General features: G+C 48.7%; 5 protein-coding genes across 7 annotated transcripts; 4 read left to right on the top strand and 1 right to left on the bottom strand.

Annotated features, from left to right (window-relative positions):
* The first annotated feature begins 23 nt into the window (after positions 1 to 23).
* On the top strand, positions 24 to 3,472 carry LOC134036742 (class II histocompatibility antigen, B-L beta chain-like). Of its 3 annotated transcripts, none has more exons than XM_062481815.1 (7): positions 24 to 191; positions 287 to 574; positions 707 to 799; positions 880 to 903; positions 1,227 to 1,298; positions 1,436 to 1,471; positions 1,758 to 3,472. In XM_062481815.1, exons 2-7 carry the CDS (start codon positions 301 to 303, stop codon positions 1,952 to 1,954), a joined length of 696 nt encoding a protein of 231 aa, XP_062337799.1. In that variant the 5' UTR covers positions 24 to 191; positions 287 to 300; the 3' UTR covers positions 1,955 to 3,472. The 3 variants fall into 3 exon arrangements, with proteins under 3 accessions (XP_062337799.1, XP_062337798.1, XP_062337800.1); XM_062481814.1 differs by having other exon boundaries at positions 26 to 191; positions 1,433 to 1,471; XM_062481816.1 differs by lacking the exon at positions 880 to 903 and having other exon boundaries at positions 27 to 191; positions 1,433 to 1,471.
* An 811-nt stretch (positions 3,473 to 4,283) lies between these two features.
* On the top strand, positions 4,284 to 11,548 carry LOC134036741 (schwannomin-interacting protein 1-like). Its single transcript, XM_062481813.1, has 7 exons — positions 4,284 to 4,441; positions 6,138 to 6,247; positions 8,842 to 8,947; positions 9,026 to 9,229; positions 9,671 to 9,776; positions 9,914 to 10,007; positions 10,606 to 11,548. The coding sequence occupies exons 1-7, from the start codon at positions 4,412 to 4,414 to the stop codon at positions 10,658 to 10,660; spliced, it is 705 nt and encodes a 234-aa protein (XP_062337797.1). The 5' UTR covers positions 4,284 to 4,411; the 3' UTR covers positions 10,661 to 11,548.
* A 1,767-nt stretch (positions 11,549 to 13,315) lies between these two features.
* On the top strand, positions 13,316 to 15,036 carry zmp:0000001127 (uncharacterized). Its single transcript, XM_062481616.1, has 6 exons — positions 13,316 to 13,546; positions 13,860 to 13,946; positions 14,066 to 14,101; positions 14,316 to 14,432; positions 14,703 to 14,747; positions 14,890 to 15,036. Exons 1-6 carry the CDS (start codon positions 13,544 to 13,546, stop codon positions 15,034 to 15,036), a joined length of 435 nt encoding a protein of 144 aa, XP_062337600.1. The 5' UTR covers positions 13,316 to 13,543.
* Positions 15,037 to 17,200: 2,164 nt separating this feature from the next.
* Positions 17,201 to 20,305, top strand: zp3b (zona pellucida glycoprotein 3b). Its single transcript, XM_062481797.1, has 8 exons — positions 17,201 to 17,774; positions 17,909 to 18,024; positions 18,103 to 18,206; positions 18,819 to 18,996; positions 19,141 to 19,258; positions 19,343 to 19,428; positions 19,586 to 19,701; positions 20,084 to 20,305. The coding sequence occupies exons 1-8, from the start codon at positions 17,442 to 17,444 to the stop codon at positions 20,140 to 20,142; spliced, it is 1,110 nt and encodes a 369-aa protein (XP_062337781.1). The 5' UTR covers positions 17,201 to 17,441; the 3' UTR covers positions 20,143 to 20,305.
* A 3,341-nt stretch (positions 20,306 to 23,646) lies between these two features.
* Positions 23,647 to 24,928, bottom strand: arl14 (ADP-ribosylation factor-like 14). The gene has a single exon (XM_062481818.1). It carries the CDS (start codon positions 24,698 to 24,700, stop codon positions 24,062 to 24,064), a length of 639 nt encoding a protein of 212 aa, XP_062337802.1. The 5' UTR covers positions 24,701 to 24,928; the 3' UTR covers positions 23,647 to 24,061.
* Between the last annotated feature and the right edge of the window lie 952 nt (positions 24,929 to 25,880).

Raw genomic sequence — 25,880 nt, 5'->3', positions numbered from 1 at the left:
GCCAGCGGCTCCCTGGGTTCTGAGTCCAGACAGGGCGGGGTCAGACAGGGCGGGGCCGGAGTCTGTTCAACAGGACTTCAACAATGTGGACGAATCATGGCAAAAACATGCAAATGACAGAATTGCTGAATTCTTAAACAAAACATGTTTGAATCTCGATCGGTTCTCAAAGTATGAAAAAGTCAATAAATGTAAGTGTCTGTAAGTCTATCATGTCTATCATCCTAATCACCATCCGAATGACGACTTTGTTTAACTGGTCAGTTGAATCTGTTTTGGATTGCAGCTGGAGTTCCTCGTATGTACAAACTGAACCGTACGGGTCTGGAACCTGGGTGGAGGAACCTGTCCTGCCTGGTCACTGGGTTCTACCCACGTTCTACCAAGATTAGCATGCGGTGGTTCAAGAACGATGTCCTTCTGGTTAAGGGCATCTGGTCCACCGGGGTTCGGCCCAACGGGAACCACACCTACCAGATCCAGACAGGCCTGGTCACGGACTCAGATGACGCAGTCTACTGCTGTGAGGTGGACTACCCTGAGATCAAAACCTGGATAGCCGAATGGATCCCAGGTATTACTGGGGTCATGTATCAACATGAAGAGCTGAAAATAACTAAAAATGTCTACAAAAATCACCTATGGATTATGATTCTAAGAATTGAACAGAATTGTGTTCCTGATCTTGTAATGTCTGTTCCCACAGAACCTAGGAACCGGTTGGTACCGGTATTGCCACTTCTTGCAATACTTGTGGTAATTACGGTGGTGTATTGTGTCAGGAAGTGGGTACCAGCAGGTGAGCGTACGCTGTGTGTTTTCCTTGAGACGTTATTCTGACCTGCTGCACATGATTAACTCATGAGTCCTCCTCTCCAGGGCGCCCAGACCAGAGGATGACAGGTGGGACATAAGTCATTCTGATCAGTTGTTCCATCCTCCATATCTGTGCTGAAAGCCTCTGGGTTAGATTGTAGACGTGACATTTATATTTGTGGGAAAGGAACGAGCTGAGCAGCATTAGGTTCCTTTAGTTTCCCTCAACTCACACATAGTTCAAGGATAACTGTAAGGGTAAAATAAATAATAATTTAAGTTAAAAAGTACAAAACCTAAGTACAATTTAAATGTAGTACAATAGAAGGAAAGCAAACCTAGACAACTGGAGTTTATCACCAGACTGTATATTCTTAACATGGTGATTATTGTCCAAACTCTTTTCTAAGTCATGGTACAGGAGGATCCTAGCCCGAATGACATCCTTCTGAAAGACACAAGTGACACTGGAAGTGACAACAGTAAGACAACATGTTATTTGAAAAAAACTGTATCATCTAACATTTTATAGAGCACTCCCCCATCCCTGACTCTACCATAAACACGGCTGGTTCACATAGCGACTCTGTATACTGACTCTGATTTTGATTTGTAGCAGGAAGGGATGAGGCCTATGGAAGTGGAGACAGCTGTGGTGAGTCAGAGGCTCTAACCACTGAGCTGTACCCCTGTGTTAGTGTTCAACATTAGTTTGCCGAACTGGTAATATTATTCATATATTCATATAATATAATGAATATGTAATACTATAATAATAATAATATAATACTGTATAATACTTACTATAATATATATATTATTATAATATAATTACTAACAATAAATAAGTACACTCTGCTCTGCTCTACACCTCTGCTCTGCTCTTAGCTACAGTACTCTACGGTAGTTACATGTCTTGTTGTCATGGTGTCCACCTCCAGACGTATCCACAGAGGAACTGGCTCTTCTCAGCCGCCCCAGAGCAGAGCAGCAGACTGGCCCTCCAGACACCAGCTGCCCCAGAGCAGAGCAGCAGACTGGCCCTCCAGACAACAGCTGCCCCAGAGCAGAGCAGCAGACTGGCCCTCCAGACACCAGCCTCTCTCCAGATTCCAGCCTCCAGACTCCAGCCCAGTGACTTGACCGCCTTCCCCTCCCCAGTCCAGCAGAGGGCAGCAGAGATCCTACTGGCCACTGTGGGGTCGGGGTCAACAAGACAGAGGGAGAGCAGGGTTCAGAGCACTGTATACAGTGCTAAAGTCTAAGCAGGGTTCCAGCATATACAGACAGTGTGTGTCCTAGCACTGTATACAGTGCTAAAGTCTAAGGCACCCAAGATCTTTTACTTGAAGTACGGTGGATGTGACAGTGAGCCACTGTTAGCTTTGAACTAATTTAGGGTTTTGTTGCTATAGGTGATGATGGTGTTGAACTGTGTATATTTTATATTTTTTGGTGTACTTTTTTACATTTACATTTACGCATTTAGCAGATGCTTTTATCTAAAGCGACTCCCAAGAGAGAGTTTTACAAAAGTGCATAGGTCACTGATCATAACAACAAGATAGCCCCAAACATTGCGGGTAGCCAAACATGAAGCACACATTGTGAAAACCAAATAAGTCCCAAAGGGAAGAACAATAAAAGCATGTAGTTACACAAGTTACAATTAAACAGCAAGAACCTCAAAAGTCTCAAAAGCAAGCAACAATAATATATTTCACGGTGAATACAATAATTTTAAGACAGTTACAACAAACCAACAAAAGCAACCAGTCTCTCAATAAGAGTCATTGTGATCCTGGAGGAAACTAACATCAGGTCCAGCCAATCATTCCTAAGTGCCGTTGTACTCCCGGAACAAGTGCGTCTTGAGCCTTTTCTTGTATGCTTTATGAACTATCGATCACAACAAAGAAGAAACCATTTTCCAATTGTTTTACACATGCTGGTGTGACTCTTCAACAAGGCCAAGGACTCCCCCTGACATTTCACTGGTACCTTATTTGCACTATTGCCCATTCATATTCTTATTCTTACTTTTATATATATTTTATATATATTTTATAATTTACATTTCAAATTGTTTTATTTTTTAGATTGTTATTTCCTAGTATTAGACTACTGTACTTTTATACTTTTTGCTTGAAGATCCGTATATGTTTATTGTTTGCACCTTCCGGCCACAGTAAATTCCGTGTTTGTGTAAACCTACATGGCGAATAAAAACAAATTCTGATTCTGACAAGCTGCCATCATCAAAAAGATGTCATCTTGAGCAGAGATGTTATTGTTACACAGTATCTGGTTAAACACAGACAACTTTAACCACTTAAATACTGAACACTTTTGAGGCATGTTCCATTGGTATTGGTTTATGTATCGGTTAATAATCTATTTTGAAAACAATGTAAAAAGTCACCTTAACTGTATTGGTTGGTGGCTGTATTAGTGAGTGAACGGGCCTTTATGGAACAGCGTTTTCCCCGACCCGACTGATCTGTCAGGTTCATTCAAATCAGGCTTAGAACTTCAATCTCACTTTTTGGAGTGCACTTAATGGAACTGGACCTGACTACTACATGCACTATTTGTAAATATTTGGAGAACTTAGTTTTGTCAGTCTTTTGGTTGTAAATAAAGTTTTGTATGTCAACTTACATATTATCATTCCACAAACACTTATCATGTCAGATGCAAGGATAGTGAAGTGGATGAATTAATCAACATTCTCTCTCTCTCAGGGAAGAACACACTCCTGTTACTCTCCCTCACTCCCTCCTATAACACCAGCCTGCATATCCCCCTATCTTTCCAGTTTCTTCCCCATTCTCTCTTATCACTTTCACATCTCTGTCTGTCTCCGTCCAACCCTCCCTCCCTCTTTCCATAATCCATCTCTCTCTCCCCCTCTCTTCACACTCCCTCCCTCCCTCCTACATCTCTCCCATTCTCAAGGTTCTTACATCTGGATGTTTCGTTTGATCACAAGCCGTTGTAAGAAGGAAAGATAGAGGAATGGAGAGAGAGGGATGTAGAGAGAAGGAGGGATGGAGAGAGGGGTGGAGAGAGAGGGATCTACTGTATAGAGAGGGATGGAGAGAGGGGGATGTAGAGAGAGAGAGGGATGTAGGGGGGATGTCCTCAACTCTCCTCCTCCACTCTCTCCTCCTCCACTCTCTCCTCCACTCTCTCCCCCTCCACTCTCTCCTCCTCCACTCTCTTCTCCTCCACTCTCTCCTCCACTCTCTCCTCCTCCACTCTCTCCTCCTCTCCTCCTGTCCTTCTCTCTTCCTCTCCTCTCCCTTTATTCTCCCCGTCCTCTCGCTCTCTCTTGCCTCCAGTCTCTCTCACTCTAACATGCCACCCCTCCCCCTCTCCTCTGTTCGTCTCGTCCACCACCCTCTCCCTCCCCTCTCCCTCCTCTCTCCCTCCTCTCTCTCTCCCTCCCCTCTCCTTCCCCTCTCCCTCCCCTCTCTCTCTCTCCCTCCCTCGCTCCTCCTCTCCACTGTGCGTAGCTGCAGTGTTGGAGGCAGTGAAGCAGCAGTGTTCTACGGGGAGATTCTGCCCTGCGACGCCTGTCATGCTCTGAGCCATGGTGCACCAGGAGAAACATGCTTACCAGGTGTGTGGCGTTTCTGTGTGTGTGTGTGAAAGGGGGGGGGGGTTCTGTGTGGATGTTTCTATGTGTGTGTTTTTCCTGTGTTTGTATGTGCTCTGTGTGTGCCTTTTTTCATGGGTGTGTTTCTATGTTTCTGTATCAGTGTAATTATTACGGTGCATGGTTTAGGTGTGTCGGTCATCAGTATGTGTGTTAACCAGACAAGGGCGTGTCTGTCTGCCTGTCTGCTTGCCTGCCTGCCTGCCTGCCTGCCTGCCTGCCTGCCTGCCTGCCTGCTTGCCTGCCTGCCTGCCTGCTTGCCTGCCTGCCTGGTTGCCTGCCTGCCTGTGTTGGTCTCTGCCTGTGTATGTAATGTGTGTGTGTTTGCTTGTGTACATATGGACGGAAAAGACAATGGAGGGAGGGAAAATGGAGGAAGGAGGAGATGGAGGAGGAGATGGGGGAGGAGATGGGGGAGGAGATGGGGGAGGAGATGGGGGATTGGTGGATAGAAGGAAATATGACAGTATTAGAAGTCAAATCCACCTGTGATTTATAGAGTTACCATACCGCCAGTGATCTTGTAGAATACATGGGTTCAGAGAAAACATGAGGAGAGGAGAGGATAGGAGAGGGGAGATGAGGGGGAGATAGGAGAGGGGAGATGAGGGGGAGATATGAGAGGGGAGATGAGGGGGAGATACGAGAGGGGAGCTGAGGGGGAGATAGGAGAGGATAGGGGAGATGAGGGGGAGATAGGAGAGGATAGGGGAGATGAGGGGGAGATAGGAGAGGGGAGATGAGGGGGAGATAGGAGAGGAGAGGGGAGATTAGGGGGAGATAGGAGAGGATAGGAGAGATTAGGGGGAGATAGGAGAGGATAGGAGAGGGGAGATGAGGGGGGGATAGGAGAGGATAGGAGAGGGGAGATGAGGGGGAGACAGGAGAGGGGAGATGAGGGGGAGACAGGAGGGGAGATGAAGGGGAGACAGGAGAGGGGAGATGAGGGGGAGACAGGAGAGGGGAGATGAGGGGGAGACAGGAGAGGGGAGATGAGGGGGAGACAGGAGAGGGGAGATGAGGGGGAGATAGGAGAGAATAGGAGAGATGAGGGGGAGACAGGAGAGGATAGGATAGGGGAGATGAAAAGGTGTGCGTGTAGCTCATGGTGTATGCTGTGTTGTCATGTAGCTCATGGTGTATGCTGTGTTGTCATGTAGCTCATGGTGTATGCTGTGTTGTCATGAAGCTCATGGTGTATGCTGTGTTGTCATGAAGCTCATGGTGTATGCTGTGTTGTCATGAAGCAGTGATTTAATTTCCAGTTTGAAATCACACTCCAGTTCACTCATTCATTCATCAACACCCTAACCCTTCCTTCTGGCCTTCCCTCACTGAGCAGTACTCCTGTAGTACTTCTTGTAGTAAAGTGGCAGTATTTCTTTTGTATTCCTGTAATATTCCTATAGTATTTCTGCAGTCTTCCTGTAGTATTCCTGTAGTATTTCTGCAGTATTTCTGCAGTATTTCTGCAGTATTTCTGTCGTATTCCTTAGTATTTCTGCAGTATTTATGTAGTATTCCTGTAGTATTTCTGCAGTATTTCTGCAGTATTTCTGCAGTATTTCTGTAGTAGTGATGTAGTACTGATGTAGTAGTGATGTAGTACTAATGTAGTAGTGATGTAGTAGTGATGTAGTACTGTGTGTGTTCTTCTCAGGCCCAGAGGAACGACAGAGAGTCCATCAGGCAGAAACTGGCCCTCGGTGGTTTCTATGACGACGAGCCAGTCATCTACACCAGCTGCAGCAAGAACAGCCTGTCCTCACGGTGAGAGAGTGTGTGTGTGTGCGTGCATGTGAGTGTGTACAACAGTGTGTGCTTTTGGACCAGTGTGAGCAGCGACGCTGTGTGCAGTGAGAGGCAGCCACCAGCAGAGGGAGACAGACTGAGTCAGATGTCCACAGCTGCTCCTCATTTACACACATCCTACCTCTACCACTGACCTGTACACATCCTACCTTTACCACTGACCTGTACACATCCTACCTCTACCACTGACCTGTACACATCCTACCTCTACCACTGACCTGTACACATCCTACCTTTACCACTGACCTGTACACATCCTACCTTTCTACCTCTACCACTGACCTGTACACATCCTACCTCTACCACTGACCTGTACACATCCTACCTTTCTACCTCTACCACTGACCTGTACACATCCTACCTTTCTACCTCTACCACTGACTTGTACACATCCTACCTCTACCACTGACCTGTACACATCCTACCTCTACCACTGACCTGTACACATCCTACCTCTACCACTGACCTGTACACATCCTACCTCTACCACTGACTTGTACACATCCTACCTCTACCACTGACTTGTACACATCCTACCTCTACCACTGACCTGTACACATCCTACCTCTACCACTGACTTGTACACATCCTACCTATACCACTGACCTGTACACATCCTACCTCTACCACTGACTTGTACACATCCTACCTCTACCACTGACCTGTACACATCCTACCTCTACCACTGACCTGTACACATCCTACCTCTACCACTGACTTGTACACATCCTACCTCTACCACTGACTTGTACACATCCTACCTTTACCACTGACCTGTACACATCCTACCTTTCTACCTCTGACCTGTACACATCCTACCTTTCTACCTCTGACCTGTACACATCCTACCTTTCTACCTCTACCACTGACCTGTACACATCCTACCTTTACCACTGACCTGTACACATCCTACCTTTCTACCTCTGACCTGTACACATCCTACCTTTCTACCTCTACCACTGACTTGTACACATCCTACCTCTACCACTGATCTGTACACATCCTACCTTTACCACTGACCTGTACACATCCTACCTTTCTACCTCTACCACTGACCTGTACACATCCTACCTTTCTACCTCTACCACTGACTTGTACACATCCTACCTCTACCACTGACCTGTACACATCCTACCTTTACCACTGACTTGTACACATCCTACCTCTACCACTGACCTGTACACATCCTACCTCTACCACTGACCTGTACACATCCTACCTCTACCACTGACTTGTACACATCCTACCTTTACCACTGACCTGTACACATCCTACCTCTACCACTGACTTGTACACATCCTACCTCTACCACTGACCTGTACACATCCTACCTCTACCACTGACTTGTACACATCCTACCTCTACCACTGACCTGTACACATCGTACCTCTACCACTGACTTGTACACATCCTACCTCTACCACTGACCTGTACACATCCTACCTCTACCACTGACCTGTACACATCCTACCTCTACCACTGACCTGTACACATCCTACCTTTACCACTGACCTGTACACATCCTACCTCTACCACTGACTTGTACACATCCTACCTCTACCACTGACTTGTACACATCCTACCTCTACCACTGACCTGTACACATCCTACCTCTACCACTGACTTGTACACATCCTACCTTTACCACTGACTTGTACACATCCTACCCTTGGTTGTTCCTTAATCCGGTGAAGCGTGTTACTCTGATTACGTATCAAATGTAAAACTGTTTACAAAGTCCCTCTGGAATCTCTTTACTTTCATTATTAGTCCTTCATATTCCATTATAATCTAGTATAATCTTTATATAATCCTTTATTATCTGGTGTTATCTAACATAATACTTAATATTCCATTAGAATCTAGAATAATCTGTTATATAATCCTGTATAATCTGGGGTTGTCTAACATAATCCTTAATATTCCATTAGAATCTAGAATTATATGTTATATAATCCTTTATAATCTGGTGTATAATCCTTCTACAATCACTTTTCACTCATTAATAATCCTTTACAGTACAGTATAATCTTTTATAATCCTTTTATAACCCCTCTAGAATCCTTTTACATTCAAAATCACTCATAATCCTTAATAATCTAAGAATAATAATCTATATTAATATGTTATAATCCCTTTAGAGCTTTGTATGAACGTAACGTTGTGTCAGAGGACATTATGGGATGGGTGTAGTTCAATGGTCAAGCAGATCTAGAGGCCACAGGTCCCCCCGCTTCACTTTGGATACAGCGTCTGTTTAAGGAATTATGTGATTTTTGTAAAGCAGTGTTGCTGTGGAAACTGGGGTTGCCTAGGCAACGACAGCCACATTAACTCTTGTCTCACTCTCAGCTACGTTAGAGCCACCATGGCAACACCATGGCAACACAGGTGACAGGCAGTTGCAGGTGATGACGTTATCTCTCTTCCTTCCCCTCCCTCCTCCCCTCCCCTCCCCTCCTCCCCTCCCCTCCGATCCTCTCCTCCACTCCCCTCCCCTGCTCCCCTCCTCCCTCCCTTCCTCTCCTCTCCTCCCTCCCCTCCTCCTCCAGTCTGCAGTCTGGGGTAAACCTGCAGGTGTGTTATGTGAACGACAGCAGCAGTGACAAGGACAGTGATGCTGAGGAGACCAGCCTGGACACACCCCTCTCACCCCTGGTACCTGCTTCTCTGTGTGCGTGTGTTAGTTCCTGCCTCTGTGTGTGTGTCTGACTGTCTTCCCCCCCTCACCTGCAGAGCAAGCAGAGCTCCTCGTTGTCGGACCGGGACACAGGGGAGGACGAGGAGGAGCTGGAGGAGGGCGGAGGATTCTGGAAGGTGCAGCGACGGCTGCAGCAGGAGGCCCAGCTGGCCCTGGCGCTGGCCAGACCAATGGCCCGCATGCAGGTGGAGGTGGAGAGACAGATCCTGCTGCAGAGACGCTCGCCTATCCACCACCTGGTCAGCCTGCATGCGTGTGTGTGTGTGTGTGTGGGGGGGGGGGGGGTAGGTACTATGTGTGTGTGTGTGTGTGTCACCCAGTGTCCCGTCAGTGTTGTGTCATGTCCAGTCACCAGCCAACTCCCTACAGCACTTCTGAGAGACACACATTTGATATCTCCCCTAAACAGAGAGAATGAGAGGGGGAGGGCTGACTGACTGGATGGCTCTCTGACTCTGATTGGCTGGCTGGTTGACTGGCTGGCTGGTTGGTTGGCTGGCTGGATGACTGCTTCATGACTGAATCAGCACTATTCATACTGTTTCATAGATGGGGATCTCTGTGATGTCACCCATGTCATTTCACCTACTAACAGTTAAACGATATTTACAGAAAGTTTGTCTCCCTATTGTGTGTGTGTGTGCGTGTGTGCGTTTGTGTGTGTGCGTGTGTGTGTGCAGCTGCCTGAGAGCATGCAGAGGAGGAGACTACGTCACGTGGACATGAGAGACATGAGTCTAGGACATCTGCAGGTCATCACTAACGACATGCACTCACAGATACAGAGTGAGTACACACACACACACACACTCTCACACACACACACACAGATACTGTACTGAGACTCCACACACACATCCTCTTGGCCGGTGTGTTGAAGATCTGAAGGCCGGTGTGTGTGTGTGTGTGTGTGTGTGGTGCAGGTCTGAATGAGGAGCTGGTGAAGCTGCTGCTGGTGAGAGATGAGTTACACATGGAGCAGGATGCCATGCTGGTGAATATAGAAGATCTGACCAGGTACACACACACCTGACCAGGTACACACACGCACCTGACCAGGTACACACACACACACCTGACCAGGTACACACACACCTGACCAGGTACACACACACCTGACCAGGTACACACACACCTGACCAGGTATACACACACACCTGACCAGGTACACACACACAGACCTGACCAGGTACACACACACCTGACCAGGTACACACACACCTGACCAGGTACACACACACCTGACCAGGTATACACACACACCTGACCAGGTACACACACACAGACCTGACCAGGTACACACACACCTGACCAGGTACACACACACAGACCTGACCAGGTACACACACACCTGACCAGGTACACACACACCTGACCAGGTATACACACACACCTGACCAGGTATACACACACACACCTGACCAGGTACACACACACAGACCTGACCAGGTACACACACACCTGACCAGGTATACACACACACACCTGACCAGGTACACACACACACACCTGACCAGGTACACACACACCTGACCAGGTACACACACACTTGACCAGGTACACACACAGAGATTCTGGTTTGTTTGTATGACTGTCTGTGTTGTCTGTGTTCCAGGCACGCCCATCACAGTCAACACAGACTCCTGTCTGAGAACACCCCGTCCAAATAAGACTCCCTCTTCTTCCCTCTCCCTCCCCTCCCTCCGCATCCCTCACCCTCCTCTCCCCTCTCCCTCCTCACCCCTCTCCCTCCTCACCCTCCTCTCCCCTCTCCCTCCTCACCCCTCTCCCTCCTCACCCCTCACCCTCCTCTCCCCTCTCCCTCCTCACCCCTCTCCCTCCTCACCCTTCTCCCTCCTCACCCCTCACCCTTCTCTCCCCTCTCCCTCCTCACCCATCACCCTCCTCACCCCTCTCCCTCCTCACCCTCTCCCTCCTCACCCCTCTCCCTCCTCACCCCTCTCCCTCCCCTCCCTCCTCATCCCTCACCCTCCTCACCCCTCTCCCTCCTCACCCCTCTCCCTCCCCTCCCTCCTCACCCCTCACCCTCCTCACCCCTCTCCCTCCTCACCCCTCACCCTCCTCTCCCCTCTCCCTCCTCACCCCTCACCCTCCTCACCCTTCTCCCTCCTCACCCTCTCCCTCCTCATCCCTCACCCTCCTCACCCTCTCCCTCCTCATCCTCCTCACCCTTCTCCCTCCTCACCCTCTCCCTCCTCACCCTTCTCCCTCCTCACCCCTCACCCTCCTCTCCCCTCTCCCTCCTCACCCCTCACCCTCCTCACCCCTCTCCCTCCTCACCCTCTCCCTCCTCATCCCTCACCCTCCTCACCCCTCTCCCTCCTCACCCTCCTCACCCCTCTCCCTCCTCACCCCTCTCCCTCCCCTCCCTCCTCACGCCTCACCCTCCTCAAATTCATTATTTAACTAATGTAACTTCTGCATCGTCTCAGTTCACTACTTTGTTACTTTAAGGACAGTTATATGTATACTGAGAATATAAAAAGGTTTTGTGTACAGAGAAAGAAAATGATTAATAAATGTCCTACGTGTCTAAATGTCACTTGTCTAGTTGTTTGTCATTACTTGGATTACTGAGTCTCTTTATAAATCCCCTCCTAATTCTCTTTCAAACCCTCCCCTGCCTGCCGGGACACCGCAGACCTCGGTTCTCTGAGACCGAGAGAGACGGCGATGACGGCGCTCGGCCACGAGGCCTCCCTGCCCACTGGAGATTTACATTAAGTCATTTTAGAGATACTGCTGCGGTGACAATGCCACATCGTGTGGGAGGCAGATACAACAAGGAGACAGAAACTAGCCTATACCCACTGTTGAATACAAACTAATTCCAGTGACTCGTAAATGATCAATTGTTTAGACTTAGTCTATAATTTACTCCAATATTTAGCTACTCTTTGTTTGTTTAATGAAATTTAGCTATAGCCTACCTATTTTGCAACGGAATCAACACAGAACTGTCTGATTTTAAATTAACACAATTTGTGTACACATAGACTCAAGCCTAATTCAGAAACCTACCTGCTAAAAACATGCTTTTTTAATTAACAAGTTTGACCCGACGGGACTGGAACGAGTCTGATTATTTACACTCTCTAGTCCCGTGGCCCATGTCCTGCGGTTCCACACCCTCATACCAACTTACAACAATTCCCCTGACTATCACCCTTTTTGACTGCACTTTCATTTTAATTGACATTTATTCATAAGCTCTTCCTTCACTTTTGACTGTCCAAACACCACAAACTGGAATCCACGTGACGGGCCTGGCCGGTGTTTTATGATTGCGTAATCACAATGGATGAGATATTCAACATCACTCTAAACCAATCACAACCCATATTCACGGTGACCAGAAAGATCCCCCGAGGCATGATGGGAACACCATCACTTTCCCTCCAACGATATGCAAATATACTTATCTGTTTTTTTTCTCCCGTTTTTACCCCCTTCAGGCCAAGTAGGCTATCCACCTCTGAGACACATCAACATGATCATGGGATGGGTTACTTCAGTATATCAATTTTGAGTTTGTTTCCTGGAAAACTAGGCTACTTGAAAGAAATACATTGTCTACGAATAAATACAGTGGAGTAGGCCTATTTAGACAGACGGCGTCTGACCCAGAACGTCGAAGCCCCTCTCACAGGATGATTCATGTGTTGGTTAAAAGATCTTAAAAGTAGTTATTTATATTCAGGGTGTTCTGAGTTGTGTTGACCTATGAGTTGATTGAAACTGTGAAAAGCTCCCAATTTGTTTTGTTTCTTCAAAATCCAGCAATTAAAGTAATTGTATCATAATTAGAAAGTGTTAACCTATGCTAAAAATAACTGTCCCTTCGCTACGCTGTCGGTCAGGGAACCCTGCGGTTATGTTTCACACAACAACCCCGCTGTGCGCTGGGAGGAACGGTGTTCATAGAAACATGAAATCGTTTCAGTTTCACAAAGTCTTTCATATTGAGATCCTTAGTAGGAAATTACTCACGGGTGATAAAATGTCAAGTGAGCCGCTTTCGGTGTGTCTGTATTGTAAGCGCGCGGGGAAGTCCTCCGCAGCAGACAGGGCCGGCCCTGGCTGCAGGTATATATGTTACAGGTTGCAACACAACACAATAACCATGATGCCACACGTTAAGACTTGTAAGTAGAACCCGTTACTAAATTGTTCTTTAAAGTGGACAAGATCATGATGGGCCTGTTTTAATGTAAAACGGTTTATAGGTTTAAGTTAGCCTATAAGTTCTTGAGATTTCGATTGTTAATGTTTTACATAATAGCTAAGGCAATTTAACAGTGTAAGTCTAAATAATGAGATTTAGATGATAGGTTCTGGGTTGTCTTGACAGCTGTTGTTCTTGTCGTTTGGCACCTCCAGGCTTGGCCTCTTGGCTTCTCCTGGTCGCGCTCTCCGGTTGTCTCTGGCACGTGAGCTTCTCCACACCGGTAGGGGTGCGTAATCGACCAGTAACGGAGACCTGCGTCATTAAAGCGCGGGCACTTCTTAAGAACATAAGACTGGCGCTCGCCATGGTAACTATAATCAAAATATCTTCATTGTTTTTATAGGACATGACTCATACTGTCCTTTAAAAGTCCAGTTTAACTCAAATTTAAATATAATTAAAAGCTTGTGTTTTAACATTTAGTCATTTAGCAGACGCTCTTATCCAGAGCGACTTACAGTAAGTACAGGGACATTCCCCCGAGGCAAGTAGGGTGAAGTGCCTTGCCCAAAGACACAATGTTTTTTGGCACGGACGGGAATCGAACTGGCAACCTTCAGATTACGAGCCCGATCCCCTAACCGCTCAGCCACCTGATTCCCCTATTAACGCTTTTCTAGGAAAAAATGTTCATAGGAATCAACTGCTCTGAGCAGAAGTCGACCCTGGACTCAGGGACACGGACGGCATCGGTGTGTGTACCGGAGGTAAGCACTGACACCCCGGTTGACTGCACGTTCCTCTGTACTGAAATACCTGCTGAAACAAACAGCTGCGGGCATGCGCGCGCCTGGTTCTTAACGCGGTTCTTGATCTTCCTCGACAGAGCTGCTCCGGCGGCGCCAGGGCGGAGTTTGACGAGGTAGGCGAACTGCTTCCTGGTTACCAGTTAGAAACATAGCCTACCTGACTGACTACTTTAACTCATGTCACTTACTATGTTTGTTCCAAAAAGAACATAGCACATCTCTATTCACCCCCCCCTCCCCCTGACCTGCCCCCCTCCCCCTGACCTGCCCCCCCCCCCCCTCCCCCTGACCTGCCCCCCCCCCCCCCCTTGACCTGCCCCCCTGCAGCTGTTATGCCAGGAGAGCATCGCGGAGGATCTGCGCTTCTACCACACTGTCCTCTCGGCCCAGCCGCTGGGCCTGCTCGCAACCACCGTCCTGCACGCGCCCAGGGAGCTGCTGACGGTGAGGCAGGGCGGGGTCGGGAGTGGGGACAGATTTCCCGTTTTTAAAAAGTGTGTGGAAGTCTTCACCTCTGTTTAGTACTCACAGTACTGTGAGGTCAGAAGAACGGTCTGTATATTTACCAGGCACAGAGCAAAATAACAACAATATCTCAACAGCAATATGAAACAGTACAGTACAGCAATCTATTTGGATATGAATGCCGTATGTGCATATTTCTTTGTATAGTTATTTATGTGCATATAGTTATATTTGTGTGTTCCTCCCCAGGCCTGCTTCCCCAGCTCTCTGCAGGAGAGCCCTCTGACATCACAGGTACGGCCCTCTGACGTCACAGCATCAACATGAGCCACAGTCAGAGTAGAGATAACATGATAATATCATACACTGGATGAGCTAAAAGGTTGTATGGTGCAGTCACACATATAATGTGTGGTATGTGTGTGTGCGTGTCCAGGCCCCCCCAGGTGGTGAGAGCAGCTTCGACCAGCGTCTGAGCTTGTGCAAGGTGCTGAAGGGTCTCCAGGCTCGCAGCCTCACCATCAACAGAGCCCTCAGCCACCTCCACGCTGAAGACCACAGGAAGGGACCAAGCAGGAAGTGACCACACAAGAAGTGACCACATCGGCTACATTTTCCTCCGCATGGATGGATGTGTGGAGTTAAAAACGTCATTCACATACACCTGACTTGATGCTAAACCAACAATCGTGCAGCTATTACAAAACAACCAAAAAACAATATTATCCTCATATATGCCTAAACTGCCTTTATTTATTACACATTAATGACACATTGTGGATCTGTCATACTTATACCATGGTTTTAATATTAAGTATTGTTTTCTTAAGTTATTATAAACTATTTAGTTATCAAGACCTATTTATTTTGTTTTTGTCAATTGTCTGTGAATTGTTTGTGCAATGAACAAGATATTTAGGGAGTCAGATGGGAGTCAGATGGCTGAGCGGTGAGTGAGTCGGGCTAGTAATCTGAAGGTTGCCAGTTCGATTCCCGGCCGTGCCAAATGACGTTGTGTCCTTGGGCAAGGCACTTCACCCTACTTGCTTCGGGGGGAATGTCCCTGTACTTACTGTAAGTCGCTCTGGATAAGAGCGTCTGCTAAATGACTAAATGTAAATTTATAGAAAGATGTCACGTGACTATTTCTTCAGTGTGACAGTTTCTCCTTCCCTGCCGCAAAAACACCCGGTTCGTCAGCTCGCGCTGCTGCAGACCGTACTCAGGCTTGAGTTTACTGGCGGCGTCCTACAGCCACGTAACGGGACATTTTCTGACTCGCATGATAAAGTCGATATGTGGTCGATGACGTTTTTTTTCTCCTAGCTCAGTCATGGTGAGCAAAGTATGGCCATGTCGAGTCATAACACGGTTACTTATTGTGACGCGAAATTTAAGACCACAACAAAATGTCACGAGGACTGACGCCCTGAACACGCGGAGGTGTCAGGGTGGGATTCAAATGATTTCAAACGAGTACCTGAAGAGAGAAGATGAGTACATGTGATGATTGGATCTTACATTATATAGGTTATCATAAAAAGCTACTGATGGTGAAATCAAGCCAAGGATGGCGCCTCCACATATAAACACAAATATCGTAGTAGTCAAGTACCAAACATTGTGTATTGAATGAGTAGCCCTACTTCTCGTTGACTAAGATAGGCCTAACAGTTCAAATGCGTGCCTGGTTTCTTCAGACAGCGGATGGTTTGTGCAGTGCATTTAAAAGAAAAAGTGTATTTCTCAAAAGTATGTTATAGGTTATTCCCCAAAACAACTCAATAAGATGTCCAACTTTCCCCTCCGGCTTGTTTTGATGGATGCGCGCTCAAACAAATCCCCAACCTCAATAAGTGAGCTCATGCGCCTTGATGTCGCTGTGTCTGGGCTCGAGCTCCCCCTAGCGGCGAACAAATGAAACGACAACGTTTCTAATAAAGGTTTCGAAATTTTTTATTTTGATGCTGGGTATACAGAACAGAGAGTACATGGGGGTGCATTTTAGGGCAGGGCTGCAAACAGTTAAGCAACAGCAACAAATCTTTGCGCTCAATCAAATTCCAGAATCCTGCTTTCTTGACTTTTTCTAGATCTGTTTGTTTGGTCACCCAGTATTTAAAACATTTCATTATAGTTAAAGCTATTTTGCTCCTGTTTCTGGAAAATTGCTAACCTATTGAACTAACTTCCGGATATACTGAAATGCCTTCCGGATAAAGTGAAACTGTTCTCACATTCTTACATTAGGTGTGTTCGACTTCATGCAGCGGCTGCGGCCGGCTGCAGCCTGGAACATTTTCTCAAAAGCAACTGCACGGGTTCTAGTAGGTGCGTTCGACTTCATGCAGCGCCGGCGTCACCTGCAGCGCCCAGATTTTCCCTTGCCCCATGTGGCCACCCCTATGAAATATGTCTGGGGGCGCGACTGATTATATAACCTAGATACAGTTGTATAACAAACGTTATCAAACTTATATAGCGTGTCCTACTGCAACGCAGTAGTTAGGATATTTCATTATGTTTTATTTGACATTTATTAATTTACCAGACGGTTTTTTCTAAAGGACATGCAAATACCGCATAATAGCCAACAGCAGAAAATGAAGGATCGGAAGTTCATCGTTCAGTATTTCGGTGGTTAGAGTCAATGAACGATCTGTTTTCACCGCGCCAATTAAGACTCAAATTAGTGACAGGTGCGAACATAGGTCAGGCTATTGGCCTGAACAATTATTGGCTAAATTCGTAGGACTCTTCTCTGTTAAATTGCTCTACTTGCTGGACTATAGGCTAATTCAGTTGATGTGCGACGCATCCAGTTTGTTAAACGTTGCAAAGAATAAAAAGTATAGTGGTGAAGGAAGAACGGAATGTCATTTGAAGAGTAGGCCTACGTGTAAGAAAAAAAATATTTTTTTAAAGAGAAATATAAAATTAGTGGCTACAGTCAATCTTTTGTACCCTCGGCTAGCAACAAACTGAGCCATGGATCTTTCGCTAACTTCTCCGTTGCTTACCGCTTTTCTGACGAGCTTGCTCGTGTTCATCTCACGGGCCGAGCAACATCGACGTTTTGTAGGGCCTCCCTTCCCAACCTCGCCGCCGGTTCTTGTCACGTGCAAAGGAGATTCCATGGAAGTCTTGATTCGGGGGGATCTATTCGGTACCGGTGTGTTTGTGAACGCCGGTGAACTCCATCTCGGTCCGGTCGACGTCAAAGGCGCGGACGACCCGTGCGCTGCGTTTCAAATTGAGACGGTCTCAGAACCTGAGTTCAAAATCCACGCGCGTCTGACTGATTGCGGAACACAACTTTCGGTAAGTTCTGAACATGTTTGAATATCAAATGGACTACCTTGTGTTTACCTGGGTAACGGTTAGTCAAGGTGAGAACATGTGATAATCGATATAGGCTACTTTACCTAGAATTGGTTAAAACTTTGTTTTGGCAGTTCACGGACCAGAGTGTTGTGTATTCGAACACGCTGGTCTACTCGCCCAGTCCCTCCCTGGAGGGGGTGGTGTGGACCAGCCCCGCAGCCATACCCATAGACTGCCACTACCAGAAGTGAGTTTACCTGTTAAAGCAACTGGCTCAATCATCTGTCTCTGTAGCAGTTTACTTTGTTGATGGTGTGTGTGTTAGGAGGTTCGAGGTGGGCAGTGCTGCCCTCATCCCAAGCTGGATACCGTTGGTCGTCACAGCCTCCCTCCAGAAGCAGCTGGACTTCAGCCTTCGCCTCATGAGCGGTACCACCACCTCTCTGGGTTCTCCTCCTCTTGAGCGGTACCACCACCTCTCTGGGTTCTCCTCCTCTTGAGCGGTACCACCACCTCTCTGGGTTCTCCTCCTCATGAGCGGTACCACCACCTCTCTGGGTTCTCCTCCTCATGAGCGGTACCACCACCTCTCTGGGTTCTCCTCCTCATGAGCGGTACCACCACCTCTCTGGGTTCTCCTCCTCATGAGCGGTACCACCACCTCTCTGGGTTCTCCTCCTCTTGAGCGGTACCACCACCTCTCTGGGTTCTCCTCATGAGCGGTACCACCACCTCTCTGGGTTCTCCTCATGAGCGGTACCACCACCTCTCTGGGTTCTCCTCCTCATGAGCGGTACCACCACCTCTCTGGGTTCTCCTCCTCATGAGCGGTACCACCACCTCTCTGGGTTCTCCTCCTCTTGAGCGGTACCACCACCTCTCTGGGTTCTCCTCATGAGCGGTACCACCACCTCTCTGGGTTCTCCTCATGAGCGGTACCACCACCTCTCCGGGTTCACCTCTTATGTTTAACACTCTCGCACAGCTGAACTCATCATTCCTAGTCTCATGATGACTTCCTGTTTCCCTCTTCCTCCTCAGATGATTGGCTGTTTGTGAGGGGCTCCAACGTGTACTACCTGGGCGACGTCATACATATGCAGGCAGCCGTTGTCATGGGCAACCACCTGCCCCTCCGCGTGTACGTGGACAGCTGCACTGCCACAGCAACGCCCAACCCCTCCTCCAGTCCCAGATATGAGTTCATAGATCATCATGGGTGAGGCACAGACATTGTTGGACAAATAAGCATGGTCTCTGAGCAGGCCAATCAGGGTGGGCCGTGTGGACCAGGTGATTTGTCTGTATTGAGCACTAACCACTCTCTCAAACTTGTACCTCCCCCCCTTCCTCTCCTCCCCAGGTGTCTGTCTGATGGCCAGGTGGCAGGGTCCAGGTCCCTCTTCCTGACCAGGGCCCGTGATGACCAGCTCCACCTGATCCTGGACGCCTTCAGGTTCCACCAGACAGCTGAAGACCTGGTACTCACACACTCACATGTACCATGCATGCGCACACACACACACACACACCATTCTGTGTAGTGAAGGCTCCTCTGTCCCCAGCTGTACATCACCTGCTACCTGAAGGCTGTCCCAGCCTCACAACCTGTCACCGCTACACACAGAGCCTGCTCCGTCATAGACCACAGGTAGGAGAACGCGCGCGCGCACACACACACATCATACTCTTCACACACGCACACACACACATCATACTCTTCACACACAGGTATAATAACATGCTCCTTCACAGACCCCAGGTGAGTACTGTATCCTGACCGTGTCCCTTCCTGTCTCCCGGCCCAGGTGGCGCTCTGCTGACGGGGGGGACCAGGCGTGTAACAGCTGTGACCTCTGGGAGAGGATGAAGAACCAGGGTCAGAGCCACCTGGAGGAGGGGAGGAACACAGGCTCACTGCAGGGTGAGGGGGGGGGGGGGCAGAGGAGGGGAGGAACACAGGCTCGCTGCAGGGTGAGGGGGGGGGGGGGCAGAGGAGGGGAGGAACACAGGCTCACTGCAGGGGGAGGGGGGGAGGAACACAGGCTCACTGCAGGGTGAGGGGGGACCGGGGGAGGGGGGGAGGAACACAGGCTCACTGCAGGGGGAGGGGGGGAGGAACACAGGCTCACTGCAGGGGGAGGGGGGGAGGAACACAGGCTCACTGCAGGGTGAGGGGGGCCAGAGGAGGGGTGGAGGCTGGTGGTGGGTGGTGGAGCTGGAAGAATGACTTGGGTGTCCCTGTGTAAAAGCAGTGAGCTGGTATGGAGGGGTAGAGGTCACCGGTGTGTCTGCTTGTGTTCCAGAGTGGGGCCACCCCGTACACCTCGGGCCCCTGTTTGTCCTGCCGGCTGAGAAGCGATGAACCAGGATGGTCTCCACGACAACTCCACCGTGAGACAGGCAGAACAGTGGATACCATCGGCTACCATGTCAAACTGGGCTGTGTAGTTTTAGTGTGTGTGGTGCTGACCTGCTACTTACTCTTCTGCAGGTCAGGTAAACAAAATAAAAACGTTTTACAACCATATTAGCGTGCAAGGTCTGTCTGAGCTGAGAAAGTTGCGCTGTCATGGAACATCTCAGGGCTGAGATGAGGAGACTACATCACACCAGACCCTGGGTAGCTGGATGGATCCTGATGCAGCAGAATCACTGAGGCAGTCTGAGTGCCGTCATTATGTCTGATATCACCGTGGAGACAACGGGAGAAAGCGTTTCAGTTAGCCATCAAACCTTCACTGCCTCAATCACACGCACACAGAGCTTGGTGTGTCAAATCAGCTTCTTTGCTTTTGAACTCAGGTCTTCTGAGCGCCCCTGTTCCAGACTTCCCAACCGTCATTCCCCTGCTGCTGCAGGGGTTATTCCTCTGTGCTGCAGGGGTTATTCCTCTGTGCTGCAGGGGTTATTCCTCTGTGCTGCAGGGGTTATTCCTCTGTGCTGCAGGGGTTATTCCTCTGTGCTGCAGGGGTTATTCCTCTGTGCTGCAGGGGTTATTCCTCTGTGCTGCAGGGGTTATTCCTCTGTGCTGCAGGGGTTATTCCTCTGTGCTGCAGGGGTTATTCCTCTGTGCTGCAGGGGTTATTCCTCTGTGCTGCAGGGGTTATTCCTCTGTGCTGCAGGGGTTATTCCTCTGTGCTGCAGGGGTTATTCCTCTGTGCTGCAGGGGTTATTCCTCTGTGCTGCAGGGGTTATTCCTCTGTGCTGCAGGGGTTATTCCTCTGTGCTGCAGGGGTTATTCCTCTGTGCTGCAGGGGTTATTCCTCTGTGCTGCAGGGGTTATTCCTCTGTGCTGCAGGGGTTATTCCTCTGTGCTGCAGGGGTTATTCCTCTGTGCTGCAGGGGTTATTCCTCTGTGCTGCAGGGGCTATTCCTCTGTGCTGCAGGGGCTATTCCTCTGTGCTGCAGGGGTTATTCCTCTGTGCTGCAGGGGTTATTCCTCTGTGCTGCAGGGGTTATTCCTCTGTGCTGCAGGGGTTATTCCTCTGTGCTGCAGGGGTTATTCCTCTGTGCTGCAGGGGTTATTCCTCTGTGCTGCAGGGGTTATTCCTCTGTGCTGCAGGGGTTATTCCTCTGTGCTGCTGGGGTTATTCCTCTGCGCGCTGCAGGGGTTATTCCTCTGCGCGCTGCAGGGGTTATTCCTCTGCGCGCTGCAGGGGTTATTCCTCTGCGCGCTGCAGGGGTTATTCCTCTGCGCGCTGCAGGGGTTATTCCTCTGCGCGCTGCAGGGGTTATTCCTCTGCGCGCTGCAGGGGTTATTCCTCTGTGCTGCAGGGGTTATTCCTCTGTGCTGCAGGGGTTATTCCTCTGCGCGCTGCAGGGGTTATTCCTCTGCGCGCTGCAGGGGTTATTCCTCTGTGCTGCAGGGGTTATTCCTCTGTGCTGCAGGGGTTATTCCTCTGCGCGCTGCAGGGGTTATTCCTCTGTGCTGCAGGGGTTATTCCTCTGCGCGCTGCAGGGGTTATTCCTCTGTGCTGCAGGGGTTATTCCTCTGTGCTGCAGGGGTTATTCCTCTGTGCTGCAGGGGTTATTCCTCTGTGCTGCAGGGGTTATTCCTCTGTGCTGCAGGGGTTATTCCTCTGCGCGCTGCAGGGGTTATTCCTCTGGGCGCTGCTGGGGTTATTCCTCTGCGCTGCTGGGGTTATTCCTCTGCGCTGCAGGGGTTATTCCTCTGCGCTGCAGGGGTTATTCCTCTGCGCGCTGCTGGGGTTATCAGCTTATCCCTCAACCGGAACAAATTTAATGGGCCTATTAGTCAGACACAAAAAGGATATGTACACTTGTATATTGCCCTATAGACAAAGGTGTTGCAAGTACATTTTCATTTAGCAGACGCTCTTATCCAGAGCTACTTACAGTAAGTACAGGGACATTCCCACCGAGGCAATTAGGGTGAAGTGCCTTGCCCAACACAACGTCATTTTGCACGGAATCAATCCGGCAACCTTCTGATTACTAGCCCGATTCCCTGACCGCTCAGCCACCTGAAGCCACACAGTAAAGTAAACAGAAAATGCATATTTTCATGTCCATTTGACATATTTCGTACACGTGAAGGCCTACATTGTGACTAGAAAATTACTTGAATCGATGCAACTACAAAAACAAATCCAAACCTCACAACACAGCAGACACTATGACAGCGTTTCCCGTGCTGGCCTTCCATCACACTGTCCATTATGCCTTGAGTGCTATCGATCCGCCCCGCTCCACCACGCACCGAACTGCCGGTAGAGGAGTCCGTGTGTCTGCTCACAGCCTAACCTGGACACACGGATCATTACAACAGCAGCGCACCAAGCTACTCCTAATAGATTTTTTTCACGGGAGAATGAACATCAACTTGGACCACCGGACCCCGGGCGTCGCTCTCTTCCTCATGCTCGTCACTACCGGACAGACAATTCAGATCTGCGGAGGGATGGTGTGTCGGGACGAGGACGTCTGCTGCGCGCGGGGTAACGGTAGCGTCTCCTCAGCCTGCTGTCAGCAGACCGTACACACCCTCAACTACAATATCTCCATGGTTACGCGCAAAATATCCGGGGTCCTGATCCTTCTGTTGATCTTCGCCTCCGGTTACTTCCTCCAGAGGACTGTGTGTTCCCGAGCGCGGCGGCAGCTTGACAGCACCGAGGACGAGGAGCACCAGCACGCAGACGGTCACCCCACAGCTACTGTGTCGCAGGAGCCGCTTGTCAGGAGTTACACGGTGCACAGACTTGCGGTGGCGAACGCGGTCAGCCCCAGTCCGTTACCGTCCTATGACGAGGTGAGACGGCTGCCCACGTACGAGGAGAGCGTGCTAGGGAGGGACGGAAGCTGTGAGCACACATCCGGTCACCTGTAGCTGACCCCTGGACGCTAATTAGGGAGTCAGGTGGCGGTTAGGGAATCGGGTTAGTAATCAGAAGGTTGCCGGTTCGATTCCAGGCTGTGCAAAATGACGTTGTGTCCTTGGGCAAGGCACTTCATCCTATACTTGCCTCGGGGGAATGTCCCTGTACTTACTGTAATTTGCTCTGGATAAGAGCGTCTGCTAAATGACTAAATGTAAATGTAATTAGGGGAACAGTTAACGGAGCACGTCCTTTCACACCACACAGCCTTTCCTCAGGGTTTCCAGGGAGGGTTTCATAGTCTTCTTTGAGGGTTTAGGTTGTTATATACATTTGTTACATTGTCAGTAAGTAGCCTCTAAATGACAGTGAACTTTAGGGTTAGGGTTATAGATCTATGAGCATCTGAGAAGCTTTTTGTGACTGTTAACATTTTACTTTTAAGAAGGACTACACAAATAGGCTACAAGTTGTATTTTGATTTGACAATAAAAGTGTATGGTGTGAAACAACTGTTAGCGCACATCTGAAGGTCAATAAAAAGGTTTTTAATAAGAACCAGAGTGTTACCTCGTAGAAGACTGTCACAGATCACTGCCGGGTTAAAGGTTACACCCCCCCCCCCCATATAGGGATTCATATATGGATGAATATCAAATTCAAACATTATAGAGAACGTTGGATGTGAGTTTACACTCATACACGTCCCAAATGTGCTTCACAGAAAAGCTAAATTATAATTTTTAATATAAATTATAACAGACTACATACACAGACATCTCATCTGAGTCAGGTTTGAAAATAACAACCTAGAGATAAAACACTGATTACAGTTCATTTAGGCCTACATAGTGTTTCATAATTCCTAGGCCTAAATCAATCAACGCATTCTTAAACATAACATATCTTTAGGCCTACACCAGAAATCGGTGAATGTCCGAGTTAATCCGGACTGTTTCCCGTTGAGATGACGGATTTGGACCGGAGGTAGTTCACAGTATTGCTGATGCTGTGCGAGTGGTAAGGCATGATGTTGTCTTCAGACGGATATTTAAGCAGGTGCGCCACACGTTGAAATCCCTCTTGCAGCCCGGTACCGGTCACCGCTGAGCAGGGCTGCACGAACCAGTCCCGGGACAAGCACATATTTTTGAGATTGAACAACTCCGTGATCTCCGTGGCCGTAACGGCTCCGTCAACGTCCTGCTTATTAGCGAGAATGACAACCGGGCGGCCTCGGAGGAGCTCGCTACGCAGAGTCTGTTCCAGCTCCCGCCGTGCCTCGTCTAACCGGCCCCGGTCCGAGCTGTCCACTACAAACACGAGCCCCGCAGTGTCCTGGTGGAAGCTCCGCCAGTACGGGCGCATGGTCCGCTGTCCTCCAACATCCCACACAGTCAGATCCACCTTGCCTTGCTTCCTCCTCGCCTCGAGCATCTCCACATTAAAACCGATGGTCGGAACGGTAACGACCGACTCGTTATACTTCAGCTTGTAGAGAAGTGTTGACTTGCCTGCTGAGTCGAGACCGAGAAGGAGAACCCGGGCCTCCTGTTGAGGCGCTGAACCCCTCTGACCCATCGGTTGTACAGGCTCGTGCTGGCTGCTGCACAAGTTCAACGGAAAAATATTCTCTTTTTCCTCACGTTAAAAATAAATAAGAATCTCTACTCTTCCCGTAACTTTCTTTGTCTCGCACCCCGGTGTTTACCGAATGCGGTGTCTGTTACTAGATAAGCTATTGCTGCCTGGCCATAAACTTTGGCGTTGTGATAAAGTATCAAACAAAGACAAGGGTCAAAGTTCAACAGGACGTCCATGATAGGTGGAGTCATTGCCCCTGTGACGCAATGGCAGTGCGGTTGGATGTAATATACAAAGTTGATTTAATCGTTCAAACCATTTTGGTGAGTTTACAAACAGACACCTACAATAAAACATCTCAACAGAATCCTTAAGAGAGATATGTTTTCTTGTGTTCTTATAATTATTGCTGCACTGTAGTTAAGACATATTATTGTTGCACCATGCCTGGTAGCTGAGTTGTGTTTACTTGGCACTGTACCTCTCAGACTGTTAGAATATGCACTATTAATCCTTGAATTTCGGTTGTATAGCCTACTTTATATGCACCATGTATATGTAACTAGATAAAGCATCTTCTAAATAAGTAAAGTTTCATGTAGTGTTTCTGAGTGTGTGGACTGGTCTCTAGGTGAAGTGTGTTGTACAGATAGTGTGTGGACTGGTCTCTAGGTGAAGTGTGTTGTACAGATAGTGTGTGGACTGGTCTTTAGGTGAAGTGTGTTGTACAGATAGTGTGTGGACTGGTCTCTAGGTGAAGTGTGTTGTACAGATAGTGTGTGGACTGGTCTCTAGGTGAAGTGTGTTGTACAGATAGTGTGTGGACTGGTCTCTAGGTGAAGTGTGTTGTACAGATAGTGTGTGGACTGGTCTCTAGGTGAAGTGTGTTGTACAGATAGTGTGTGGACTGGTCTCTAGGTGAAGTGTGTTGTACAGATAGTGTGTGGACTGGTCTCTAGGTGAAGTGTGTTGTACAGATAGGAGCCTGGGAGGGGCCTGGGATGGGCTGTATAATCTGGGATCTGTTATCACGTAGCCTAGAGTAGCAGTAGATATCACCTCCTCCTCCTCCACCCTCCTCCTTCTCCTCCCTCCTCCTTCTCCTCCTCCCTCATCCTGCTGGTCTCCCATCTACTCCCTCCCACATCATCACAACATCAACAACATAGCTTATCAT

Source organism: Osmerus eperlanus, chromosome 16 (genome assembly GCF_963692335.1).
Source record: "Osmerus eperlanus chromosome 16, fOsmEpe2.1, whole genome shotgun sequence".
Taxonomy (NCBI): domain Eukaryota; kingdom Metazoa; phylum Chordata; class Actinopteri; order Osmeriformes; family Osmeridae; genus Osmerus; species Osmerus eperlanus.
This window is presented reverse-complemented; position numbering and strand designations above follow the sequence as displayed.

What these genes read in the sequence shown, in the direction of transcription:
- LOC134036741 (XM_062481813.1), top strand. Translation starts at nt 4,412, where the DNA reads ATGGTGCACCAGGAGAAACATGCTTACCAG. An exon ending in AGGAGAAACATGCTTACCAG is followed by an intron (nt 4,442 to 6,137) that starts GTGTGTGGCGTT and finishes TGTTCTTCTCAG; the next exon opens with GCCCAGAGGAACGACAGAGA. An exon ending in GCTCGCCTATCCACCACCTG is followed by an intron (nt 9,230 to 9,670) that starts GTCAGCCTGCAT and finishes GTGTGTGTGCAG; the next exon opens with CTGCCTGAGAGCATGCAGAG.
- zp3b (XM_062481797.1), top strand. Translation starts at nt 17,442, where the DNA reads ATGGATCTTTCGCTAACTTCTCCGTTGCTTACCGCTTTTCTGACGAGC. An exon ending in ATTGCGGAACACAACTTTCG is followed by an intron (nt 17,775 to 17,908) that starts GTAAGTTCTGAA and finishes TTGTTTTGGCAG; the next exon opens with TTCACGGACCAGAGTGTTGT. An exon ending in CAGCCTTCGCCTCATGAGCG is followed by an intron (nt 18,207 to 18,818) that starts GTACCACCACCT and finishes CTTCCTCCTCAG; the next exon opens with ATGATTGGCTGTTTGTGAGG.
- arl14 (XM_062481818.1), bottom strand. Translation starts at nt 24,700, where the DNA reads ATGGGTCAGAGGGGTTCAGCGCCTCAACAGGAGGCCCGGGTTCTCCTT.
- zmp:0000001127 (XM_062481616.1), top strand. An exon ending in CATCGGTGTGTGTACCGGAG is followed by an intron (nt 13,947 to 14,065) that starts GTAAGCACTGAC and finishes CTTCCTCGACAG; the next exon opens with AGCTGCTCCGGCGGCGCCAG. An exon ending in AGAGCCCTCTGACATCACAG is followed by an intron (nt 14,748 to 14,889) that starts GTACGGCCCTCT and finishes GTGCGTGTCCAG; the next exon opens with GCCCCCCCAGGTGGTGAGAG.
- LOC134036742 (XM_062481814.1), top strand. Translation starts at nt 301, where the DNA reads ATGTACAAACTGAACCGTACGGGTCTGGAACCTGGGTGGAGGAACCTG. An exon ending in GATAGCCGAATGGATCCCAG is followed by an intron (nt 575 to 706) that starts GTATTACTGGGG and finishes CTGTTCCCACAG; the next exon opens with AACCTAGGAACCGGTTGGTA. An exon ending in CCCAGACCAGAGGATGACAG is followed by an intron (nt 904 to 1,226) that starts GTGGGACATAAG and finishes CTCTTTTCTAAG; the next exon opens with TCATGGTACAGGAGGATCCT.